Source organism: Zingiber officinale, chromosome 8B, assembly GCF_018446385.1.
Source record: "Zingiber officinale cultivar Zhangliang chromosome 8B, Zo_v1.1, whole genome shotgun sequence".
Classification (NCBI taxonomy): Eukaryota; Viridiplantae; Streptophyta; class Magnoliopsida; order Zingiberales; family Zingiberaceae; genus Zingiber; species Zingiber officinale.
The window spans coordinates 113,184,853-113,196,460 of NC_056001.1; the positions used below are offsets into that span (position 1 = coordinate 113,184,853).

Genomic DNA, 11,608 nt, shown 5'->3' on the forward strand with positions numbered 1-11,608 from the left:
ACATTATTAATTTTTATTTTTTTATATTTTTATTAAAAAAATTAGAGTTTAATTTATTAAAAAAATAATATTTTATAAAGAAGGGATCGTGCCATCAAACTATAAAAATTGGTTAGAATCACATGTATTCATTTATTCATTACGTTTTAAGTTAGTATAATTTATAATTTCTTGAGAATGGATAATTTTCCAGTGGTTAAGGATTATATCTTTCTTCATTCCGCTGCATCATATTTCCACAAGATTTTTCCATAGAAAATAATATTATACTAATTCAATTGAAACTCAATTAAATTGAACAAAACCAATATGATTTTAAATCTACTTATAACTGGTTTAGTTTACCTTAAAATGACTGAACATTAATTCCTAGTCCATAAACAATAGTCAACGGCGTTTAGTCTTGTACAAGTATAATTATAAAAAGACAGCAAGTTACAAGTTATTTGAATTCATCAAAGTCAACTTTTAACTGGTGCAAGTGTTTTTATTAAAAGATGAGATGACATTTTAATCAACTTTTTTTTTAATGACAACGTAACCACTTACTAAATTATCATCTAGACGCATCCTACAAAACTATAATATATTTATAGAAATTTTTTCTTTAAATAAAGCGTACAACAATAAGATGCTAAATTTCTAGACCGTCTGTCATAAACACTTCCCAATTTATCTTGAAGATCAGTAGAAAATTTCCGTTGGACTGAGCTGGTCGTTTTAAGTTCGATGTTATCTGGTTCATTATTTTTTTAAACATTAAAAAAATATAAAATATATGATTTAAACAACATTAAATATTTAGGCAAACATAGAAAATTTCAACTATATAAACACGTTAAATTTCTATATATATAATTTGAACAAATCTTTGCAAAATAAATATTATTTTTTTCAGAATAATTATTTTCTTAGCTAATCATGATGAGTATTATTGACAATAAATTAATCTGGTAAACTCAACTACCCTTGCCTATATATTTGGCTTCATTTATGAGAGCAAATATGCATGAATAACAAGGCCTAATTTCTTGTAAGTTCTTCTATACCTTTTCTTCCTTAATTCTTGTGTCTTGTGTTCATAATTATTCAAATGTATTTGATTAAATTAATATTGTTAATCACATTTGTATACGATCCATGAATTAAAAGTGATGTTGGCTCAATATAACTATTTTATTTGGAGATGTATTCTCAATTTAATCCATATCTTTTAATTTATGTTATCGTAAATATATTACAGAGATTTTTGTGAGTATATTAATTTTCATTTGAAATAATTCAGAGTTCTTTAATATATCAATCAATTTCGTCTAAATATGATATATAATTGGAATATTATAAAAATTATGTACCTATTTGAATAATATCGAAACTTACTTTTCTGGTTTAGTAAAATTGGCATTTTAATGTTGTTCTTTATTTTGTCGTAGGTGATAAAAGAAAATAAAGAATGAGGAACAGTGAATGGGTGAAGACCTTGGAAAGAAAATTATCATCCATGAATATAGACGAAGGAGAAATACAAGAAATGCTAGGATGGGAGATTGCGGATCAAGGTCCAACCATCTTTAAAGTCTCGGAAATTTTACGAGATGTCCAACCTAACGCCTACGAGCCGACAATCGTTTCACTCGGACCTTACCACCACGATAAGCCTCAGCTTAAAGCCATGAACAAGTTCAAGTGGTTTTTGCTCAAGACATGGGGAGACAGCGGGAGATGCTTGAGGGACAGTGCGAGAGTCATCGAAGAGAACGAGACCGAAGCGCGGAATGCTTACTCAGTGCAACCGATCAACATGGTTGGAAATCAGTTCGCCGAATTGATGTTGCTGGACTGCGTGTTTGTCATTATGATTTTGTGGTTTTGGAAGAAAAAAAAAAGTGGATTCCAATTGATGGAAAACAAGATCTTTAAGAGGTCGTGGATGATAGTGGCAAGAGACATGTTGCTGTTGGAGAATCAATTGCCCTTCTTTTTGCTCGAGACTTTGTTTCACATAAAATTCCCTTACAGACAAGGTAAGCTGAAAAAATGGATGGTTCGATTCTTCAGTGGGTTTGTGAGTAATAACATATCGCTAGTATCTGTATCTCACGATGCAAGAATTCACCACATTCTCCATCTTTTTTATCTATGCATCAAGCCACCAGAAGCAAGTGGCGATATTGTTCCTCAACCCAATAATATTGATGATCTAAGGTCGCTTTCGAGTGTGACTCGACTGGAGGAGACAGGTATCAAATTCAGGAGGAAGCAGAGGGCGACATGTTTGTTGGGGATCACCTTCAAGAAAGGGGTTCTGGAGATCCCTCAATTTGAGGTCGACGACAACACCAACATTCTTTTCAGGAATCTCATCGCGTTCGAGCAGTGCTACAATAGGAACTCCGCCATCGTCGACGGCTCCTTCGCGGCCTACGCTTCGTACATGTCTTGCATGATTAGCACGGCTGCAGACGTCGAAATACTCCAGCAAAATAAGATCATCATCAGAGGGATTGGCAACAACAAACAAGTCGCTGATTTCTTCAATAAGCTTTGCAAGGAGGTGGTGGTCAACCACGGCAAATGCTACGTTTCACAAATCTTTAAGGAGGTCAACAAGTACAGTAGAGCCGAACGGAATAGATGGTGGGCGGATCTAAATCGCAGATACTTTCATAGTCCTTGGTCAGTGATCTCAGTTATTGCAGCTATTTCGCTGTTTGCCATTACTTTTACCCAACTTATTTTCACTATGCTAAATTACTTTCATGCTCATAAACGTCGATGTTGAGCTTATATAAAATCAAATTGTAACTTCGTTCTGGAGCTAATAAAGTTTGACTAGCTATTTGATTCTTGTCAAGTTGCCAATTAAGTAGCCTCTTAGCATTTTTCGCTTGCTCCAAGTTTTAGTGCAGTGCTCATCTGTTTAAACGGAGTAATTAAAGAGTGCTTGCAGGACTACCTATTTTTGACCGATAGCTCTAGAAAATTGAAGGCTATATTTCAACGCTTCTTGCTCCAAGGCTCCGAAAGTCACTTCATGGAACGGCCTGGTCGACGAACAACAGTCGGCATTTATCAAAGGTAGAGCTGTCAAACTTGTAGCGATTAGTGGTGGGCAAATCATTTAGTAGAGTGGGATGGATCGACTCTTTAATTTGGCGGGTTGAGAAATTTTTAATCTAACTCAATCGAAGATGGGTTGCGTGTTAGACGGACTAACCCGTGGACCCATAATTTTTTTAAAAAAAAATTAAAAAAACTTTCATCTTCAACATTTTATTTCAAAAAATTTTTATCAATCAAATATATCTAGAAATAAATATGTTAAATATAAATGGACATAAACAAATTCATATATTTGATGAAAAGTATTATATTTGTATATTATTTTTTTTATCATATTTTATTACATTTTATTGCTTTACTATTGAAAATGAATCGAGATTTGGGACTCTCAACTTTGTGATTAGAGCTACCGTTTCTCAAAGAATATGGATGTTTTTATTTTCATGAGTTGAAGTGGATATGACATGAGATTTTTCCAAAGATGAAATTTCAAGTTTTTTTATAATTAATTTATACATACAACACAATTGACTATTTTGTTCATGTCCTTCTAACACTGAATGAGATGTTAAAGCAAGACGTTGAAAGACTGAAGTCTGCTGCAATAGGTGAAATTTTAAAACCCGACGAAGCATACAACAATGGACTACATAATGTAACTTTCAACCCATCATTCTTCATGCTTTCCCAATAATAATCGATCAATTTCCAAACTATCCAGTTAAGACGGCCTTTGTTTGACCAACCACAGCCTGGTGTTGCAAACCAACAAATGCTTCAACAACTCAAAGATCATCCCGACGAACTACAGCAAGATCCTCTTGGAAAGCTTTAGAGATTGGATATCAACAAAGGTTCCCAAATCCCAACACACAAAATCTGATAGTTCCACAGTTTCTCAACCCACGGGCCAACCCAAGCTCGTCGTGGGTTGACCCGTGCGGGTCGTGGGCCTAGGCGGTTGACCCGCAGTAGGCTTGGGTTGATAAAATTCTAACCCAACTTGTTTAAATTATTTGACGGGGTGGGTCAATATGACGTGCCTAACCTAAATTGACGGTTTTAACCAATGATACTAGTGGAGATAAATAGAAAATTGTTTTTAAAAAATATTAATTTTAAATTTAAAAATTTCTGATCTGCCAAGATGGACTTGACCTGTTGAACTCCGAATCAGGAAGGCTGGGTCAAGAGGCTGGGCTACAGAGCTAGGTATATTGACCATGATAACAAACCGTCTAAGTAAATACAATAATAATCACATCTAAAATAATGCTCTACAAGTTATACTATGATATTACTAACATAAAGCATAAGTATAATTACAATAAATAATATGGATAGTGACGAGACTGCTTAGATATTAAGTAGATTAAAATAAAGACAAGTAAATAAGTTTCAAACTTAAGAAGCAAATAGAGTAGAGTTAGGGTAAGTAAATACTACCTAATCAACACAAATGAAAAAAAAATCATGCACCAAGATTAAAGATCTAAAGAGGTCAAAGAAGAAATTACCCATCTCATGATAGAATATCATAGTCGTCTTTAAGTTAGAGAGTTTGCTTCGAACATCCTAAATCAAGTCATTTCTATGAGATGCCAATATAGAAAACAACTCATCACCCTCTCCCCTTTGGGTTATGGAGACTCCATCAATATTCAATTCACGTCACTTGGCAGTCCAACCTTCTCAGCTTTCAAATGGGATCAAATTTGGCCACCTTCGTCGCCTTCGTCGCCGGCCACATCTGATGCTAGCTATTAGTACCCGGGGTAGTTTTGATGTGGCCAACTAAATTCAGTTAGGTCATGTTGTTTTTGATCCTTTTGTCTGAGTGTACAGGAGCTTAGGAACACAAGAAGTCGAGCAGAAGAGGCTGCTAGAAAGAATGATGGCATGGGAAGGGAGTTGACGGGCTTGGTAAATTTGAAGGATGAGATGCTGCGGAAGAGTACACCGGCGGATGAGAAGAATGCACGCGGCGGTCCGAGGGACGAGAAGCCGGGGAGGAAGGCTAATTGATGAGAAGTTCAGAGTTGGGTTCGGGTGAGCTTAACTCCGATTAGCCAGAGAATCACCTACGCGAAGAGATCAGCTTTGAGCTGAGTTGCCTTGTGGAAGGCGCCTTCCTTCCAGCCTTTGAAGATGCCTTCGCTAGCCGTTAGCCGAGGATAAAGTTTTATCCTCGACGGATAAAACTCTATCTGATGGAAGGCGTCTTGGACCTCATTGGAGGTGCCTTCAAGTTGTTGATAACTTTTTCCATGGACTATAAAAAGACCCCTGAACCTAGGAAATAAACATATACTCTTGTATTCATTTCCTAGCAACTTTCTAAGCGTTCAACGAGTGTAAGAGACTTCTCCGTCTTCAACGAAGGAAACCTTTTTAGTGCTTTTATTTGCCTTAGATTAACAACCACCTAGGTTATAACCAAGTAATTCTTTTGCCTCTTCTTTTTAGTTGTTAATTTAATTTAGGATAATTGTGCTACTAATTAGAGTTGAAAGATCTAGAAAAGTCTATTTTATCTTTGTAGGCAATTCACCCCCTTTTGTTGACCCCGCGCTACACCAACACCAGCAGCCCGTCACTCTTATGCATGAGGCCTGATGCTGGTTGTCGCCGCAACTAGCCGCCTTCCTTTTTCTATAGGAGGGTTCTTCGTGTTACTTCGGATTTTCCTTCTGCCTAGCTTCACTCACTAGAACTTTCCATCTGTCTGACTTCACTTACCAGGACTTTCACCTAGCTTCACTCACTAGGATTTTTCCACTACCCCGCTTCACTCATCAGGACTTGCCTTTGCCTAATCTATAGTTAGAGCTTTCTCAGTCAAGTATCCGGTCAGCCTTGATATACTTGACTCTTCTTCACATTAAATTGGTCAAACATTGACCAGAGGGGAATTGCACCAACAATCTCCCCAAATGGACGATTGCACCTGCAATCTCCATATATTATCAAACATCAAAACCCAAACATCATGACTCAAGCTTGAGTCAACTCAAGCTTAGTCAACTTGATCAACCTTGACCCAGGGATATTGCACCAACACACCCTTCTCAGTTATCAGATGAGATCACCGTCCATTATTTGACAAATCATTAGATGGCGTCCCTTTTCCTATTAAAGTCAGATGGACGCCCATTTAAATCAGATTTTAAGCTAGCAATTGTAACATGTAGCAGGTAGTTGCTATAATATATAGAAGCTAGCAACTAGTTGTTATACGTTATAGCAGTTACTTGCTAGCTTTTATACGACTGATTATGGTCAAATAATGTTCATTTAAAACGTAGTAGTTGTCATAGAGTCCTCTTAATTTATTTTGTTCATTGAAATATTAGTTTAACCAAACTATCACTCTCAAATAAACAAAAATCAACATAAAATAATGATACTATTGTATAAGTTAGCAATCCATTGCTACATGTTGTTGCAATCATCTGCTAGCTTCTATATGGTTGATCATGATCAAATAATATTTATTTGAAATGTAGTGAGTATCATGAAGTTCCCTTAGTTTGTTTTACTTATTGAAATAGTATTTTAACGATGTTATCACTTTCTAATAAGCAAAGTCAACATAAGATAATGATATTGCTGTAGAAACTAGTAATTAATTGCTACATGTTGTAGAAGCTGCTTGCTAGTTTATATACAGTCGATCATGATAAATAATATTCATTTAAAATGTAGTTAGTGTCATGAAGTCCTCTGTATTTATTTTGCTCATTAAAATATTATTTTAATAGGTTATCACTTTTCAATAAATAAAATCACATAAGATAATGATACTGTTGTACAAGATAGTAACTAGCTGTTACACATTATAACAACTATCTGCTAGCTCCTATACGATTGATCGTGGTCAAATAATATTTATTTGAAATATAGTAGGTGTCATAGAATTCTTTTAGTTTGTTTTATTCATTGAAATATTATTTTAAGTTATCACTCTCCAATAAGCAAAATTAGTATAAGATAATGACAATACTTGTATAAGTTAATAACCAACTACTATATATTATAACAGCTAGCAACTAGTTGCTACAAATGGTAGTAACTATTTACTAGTTGCTATAATCTAAATCTGAAAATCTAATCTAAAGATATTTTAGACACTTCACTTTAAATGAGGTGCTCATTTGACCCTTTTTTTAAGGTGCACCCTATTTTGGTAAATGATGATCGAGCGCCTTTTGATTTTGTCCTAAATTAAATATATTTTTTTAAAAAAAAAAAAAATCAATGGACTGAGTTCATTAGTATTCAAGTTTATTTATTATATATATGGGTATATATGATTTTTATCTTGGGCGTCAAAAATGAGCGCCTAGCGTGGACGCCCCTCACATGTCGAGACACCTTGGATGATCCGAAGCACCTCGATTAATTTTATTTTATTTTTAAAGTTCTTGATTGTGTTAATATGATCTTGTCTTTATGATTTATGGTTGAGTTATCGTATTAAACATAATTTTTTAAAAAAATCAAACAAAATTTTTGGGTATGTACAAGGTATACAGGATAAAAGATTCTCTCTCGATATATAATTAAATAAAAATAAATGAATCAAATCAAATATTAAATTTATTCCTAAACATTTACCGTCCCAAAGATTCTCTCTCGATAAATAAAATATTTGACAATTAGAAATCATTGCAAAAAGTTCTTGACACAAACAAACCGGTAAATCTTTTTAAGCTGTGCGTGCGGGATCAGATTCTCTGGATGGTAAAAATTGATCAAAAGATAATCCTTTTATATGTATTGATGGAGATGAATGAGTATTATTCATTTCATTAATATATGTAAAGGATCATCTCCTGAACGTAAAAAATAATAAGATCTATTTCTTGTGCAGAGCGGGTAAATCGAGCTGATAATTTGAAGAGAATGACCAGGTGAACCGGACCGATGCTCCAGTGAACCGCATCAAATTGCAAGGTCTTTATGGGAATTGAGCCCTGAAACGTACGTGGCCCATGGGCTCCATCAGGTGCGATAATATTCGAAGTTAGTTCTCTTCTCCGTTGTTGGAACTGGCGTCTGCTCGGAGATTGTGCCAGGAAATGCCATAAGGATGATCTTGAGTCCGGCGAACCTATCGCACTTTTGGAATTCCGTCAGAGTCGCCTCGTTCCGTAGGAAGAGTCACGCTTTGGTCCCCCGTCACAGGAGGCGTTGATGTTCTTCGTCACTCATACCGTTCGCCCAACAGGTAAAACCCTAGCCTTCACCTCTTTACCCTCTGTTTGGGAGGAGGTGAGTAAAGGGGAGGGAAAGGTAAACATGGGTAAAATGAATTTTTACCTTTGTTTGGGAGAGAGTGAGCTATGAAGGGGAAGGGGAGAGAAGGGTAAAGCTTCCCCTTGCATGCTCGGGAATAAGCGAAATTCCTTACACCCCAAATTGGGGTGTAAGGAAGGGTAAGGAGAAATTATTACAATTATATCTTTATTTATTTTTTCACATGCAGATTTATTAAAAAAATAAGAGGGTATTTTTGTAAATTTGTATATTTAACCTTCATTTCATCCCTTTCCTCTCACATAAACTTTCCCTCCCTTCCAAACAAGGGTAAAATAAATATATTACTTTCCCTTCCTTTCCCTCCCATCCCCTTCCAAACAGAGGCTTATGGAAGAAATGTGGGAGCTTTGTTAACCTTTTTGTTGTTCAGTTGGTCGTACTTGTACTAATTGCTCATGCCTTCATTTTTAAATCAGTGGACTGATAGTTGTATCTGCTTCTATAGGCAGAAGAGCAATCGTTGGTTGTGGTGCGTGGTGGTGCTGCTGGAGTCTATGCTTCAATTAGAGCGAAGTCTCTAGCTCCGCACCTAGACGTGCTGGTTATTGAAAAAGGGTAACCATTAGCAAAGGTTAAAATTTCCGGGGGAGGTCTATGCAATGTGACAAATGGACATTTCTTTGATGCATCAGTGAGGGAAAAGCTTTTTCACATGTCACAAAATCACATTTTTGGAACAATAAAATGAAGAAGAGCTATTACTTTTCCCATCATGGTTACCATTTTAAGTTCTTGAAATGTTGCATTCATGCTTTGTGCATTTGGTTGTTAATGCATCAACATTGTCTTAATTTACTCTCACTATATATAATTTATGCCATATTCCAGTTGCAAATCTTCAAATTTGGATGTAGTAGCAGGGCAAAAAGGGTGCAATCTGTGTACTTTCTGGTGGTGGGTAAGTTAGCAAAAGGGAGCACTTGTCTATCCTTTTGGCGCTTGGAGTATGTATGTTAGGCATGATATTGTGGTTATATTACTGTTCTCTGAATTTGTTTAATTATATCTAACATCCCCATAGCAAGGTATGTATAACCCATGTCAATCATTGTTTTACTGATATTGACCTTCCGATCACTTTTATTGAATTCTATATTGCCCTAGCCGCAGAGACAAAATTTCATACATCACAAGAATATATTGATTGTTTTCTCTCCCTTTATCTATAGGTGAATTAGCATGCAACTTAGTGTTTTTATTGTGCAGTGCCATGCTGTTACTCTTCTGAGCATGCCTGCTTGCTTCAATTACAGAGACTAGTGGATAATTATCCTCGAGGAAATAGAGAACTGAGAGGCTCTTTTTTCAACATTCATGGACCAAAGGACACAATATGCTGGTTTTCTCCTCATGGGATTAAGCTTAAGGTTTTATTTAGAAATATCTACTCTATCCTTCTCCATATTTGGTGTATGATTGTCATTGTTAAGACAGTTCTATTCTTTTTATTACAATAATGTTCAGACAGAAGATGATGGAAGAGTTTTCCCCGTTAGCAACAACTCGTCATCTATTGTAGACCAACGAGGCAAAGAGGCATGGAAGTATTCTTTTCTTTACCAATGAAGATGTGGCGTTTGATACCTTTTCTAAAATGATTGCATGCACTTGTACAGTTACTTTTTTCTTGGTAATATGTTTTCATACTCAACTGACTTGGATCATTTTAGTCATTCCTTGCTTTAACGTATGCAACAAATTGATGAGATCTTCAAGACATTGAAGGAAACAATAGTCAACTGAGATTCAAAATATTAAATTAAATGTTGAAGGACGTGCATAGCTATGTATTTTTGAGTTGATATTAACTAATGAGTTTGCAAAATGTAAATCCAGGAAAACAAAAACATTGGTGTTCGTGCTGATTTACTCAATCTCTTAGTATGAGCATCTTTGTCATTACATAAAAAATGGAAAAAATGTTACTTATCATGCTTGCTTCATGAGTTGATAAATATCGAGGTTGATAACCTAAACTTGTCATAGATTGAGATATATATGCTTCTTTGGTTGTCGTCTAATGCTATTCAAGCTAGCTTCTGAGAGTTCCAACACTAACTTAGGAATTAGGGAGACCGGTGGCGAGCAATACAACAAATTAGGTTTAAGTGCTAATATTAACAACAATTTCAAATGCTGCCAATTTATTCTAATCACTATTTTCAACTCTAAAATAGGCTATGTCAACATGTGATACATAATGCATTTTTTTTTCCTTTCTAAAAAGGATTTTAAGTGGAAATTTTAAATGCCATCATCTAAATTTTGTCATAGTGAAGGTTGATAGGTATCTCTTGTGTGAGTGGTAGTTCATATTAGAGTTTAGAAGTACGACAAATGGATAAACACCTTACTGGGTAGACTATTTATCATTTATGTTTTGTCATTCTTTCTCCCTGCCTCTTATTTTCTTCTCTTTCTCTATCACACCTTGCACTATCTTTTTGGTTATGCTTTTCTCATTTGGAAATGAATAGATCTTGCATAGAGCTAGGGGTTAAGGCAATGGGAAACATGTATGAGAATGGCCTAACATGCTGGAGACTTTTCTATCCCTACAACAAGAAATGATAATGATCCTTTTTTCATCTAATTATTAATTGGATATTTGTAATATTTTGAAAATTGTGTTCAAGGTCAGAATTATTTACATATGTAAACAAATAAAATTACTCGATGGATTTTGACAAATTATTTGCTTTAATCCTTCACTAATCTTACAAGTCAAATTTGCCAAACCATTATTTATTAATTTAACTTGCACATAATTGTGTTTCTCACTTTCTGCATTCTTTAAAATAGAAATTTCTTTTTTAAGTTCTACTGCAGATGGGGAAAACAGTTTCCGAGGTGTCTTTAAGTGACAGTGGGCAATTTCTTCTAAAGGCGGAGACAAGAACGACGGATCTAGTCGAACACTTTAAGGCTGATTATGTATTAATGGCCACTGAGAGCAGTCGATAGGTTTGTTATTTGTGATTCTATACATACTTTTTTTTTTCCTCTGTATGTAAAAACTAGACCACTATGATACATGATATTAGTAGTTCTTAAACAGGGCTATAAAATTGCCGTCCAACTTGGTCATTCTATCATTGACCCAGTTCCCAGCCTATTCATTTTTAAAGTTGAGGATACAGAATTATCAAGTTTGTCAGGAGTACTTATACACGGAGCCTTTTAGTGGTATTTTTTTTTTGTTGTTGTAAAGGTTATCTTTAGG

General features: G+C 35.2%; 1 protein-coding gene and 1 long non-coding RNA gene across 3 annotated transcripts; both read left to right on the top strand.

Moving 5' to 3' along the window:
• The first annotated feature begins 1,439 nt into the window (after positions 1-1,439).
• LOC122017097 (UPF0481 protein At3g47200-like) lies at positions 1,440-2,811 on the top strand. The gene has a single exon (XM_042574596.1). It carries the CDS (start codon positions 1,454-1,456, stop codon positions 2,780-2,782), a length of 1,329 nt encoding a protein of 442 aa, XP_042430530.1. The 5' UTR covers positions 1,440-1,453; the 3' UTR covers positions 2,783-2,811.
• A 5,276-nt stretch (positions 2,812-8,087) lies between these two features.
• LOC122014402 lies at positions 8,088-9,927 on the top strand. 2 transcript variants are annotated; one of them, XR_006120665.1, is made up of 5 exons: positions 8,088-8,293; positions 8,831-8,940; positions 9,214-9,554; positions 9,639-9,752; positions 9,850-9,921. It is a non-coding gene; the product is annotated as an uncharacterized LOC122014402 (long non-coding RNA). The 2 variants fall into 2 exon arrangements; XR_006120664.1 differs by lacking the exon at positions 9,214-9,554 and having other exon boundaries at positions 9,850-9,927.
• The last annotated feature ends 1,681 nt before the right edge of the window (positions 9,928-11,608 follow it).

Coding starts and splice junctions, on each gene's coding strand:
- LOC122017097 (XM_042574596.1), top strand. CDS start 1,454: ATGAGGAACAGTGAATGGGTGAAGACCTTGGAAAGAAAATTATCATCC.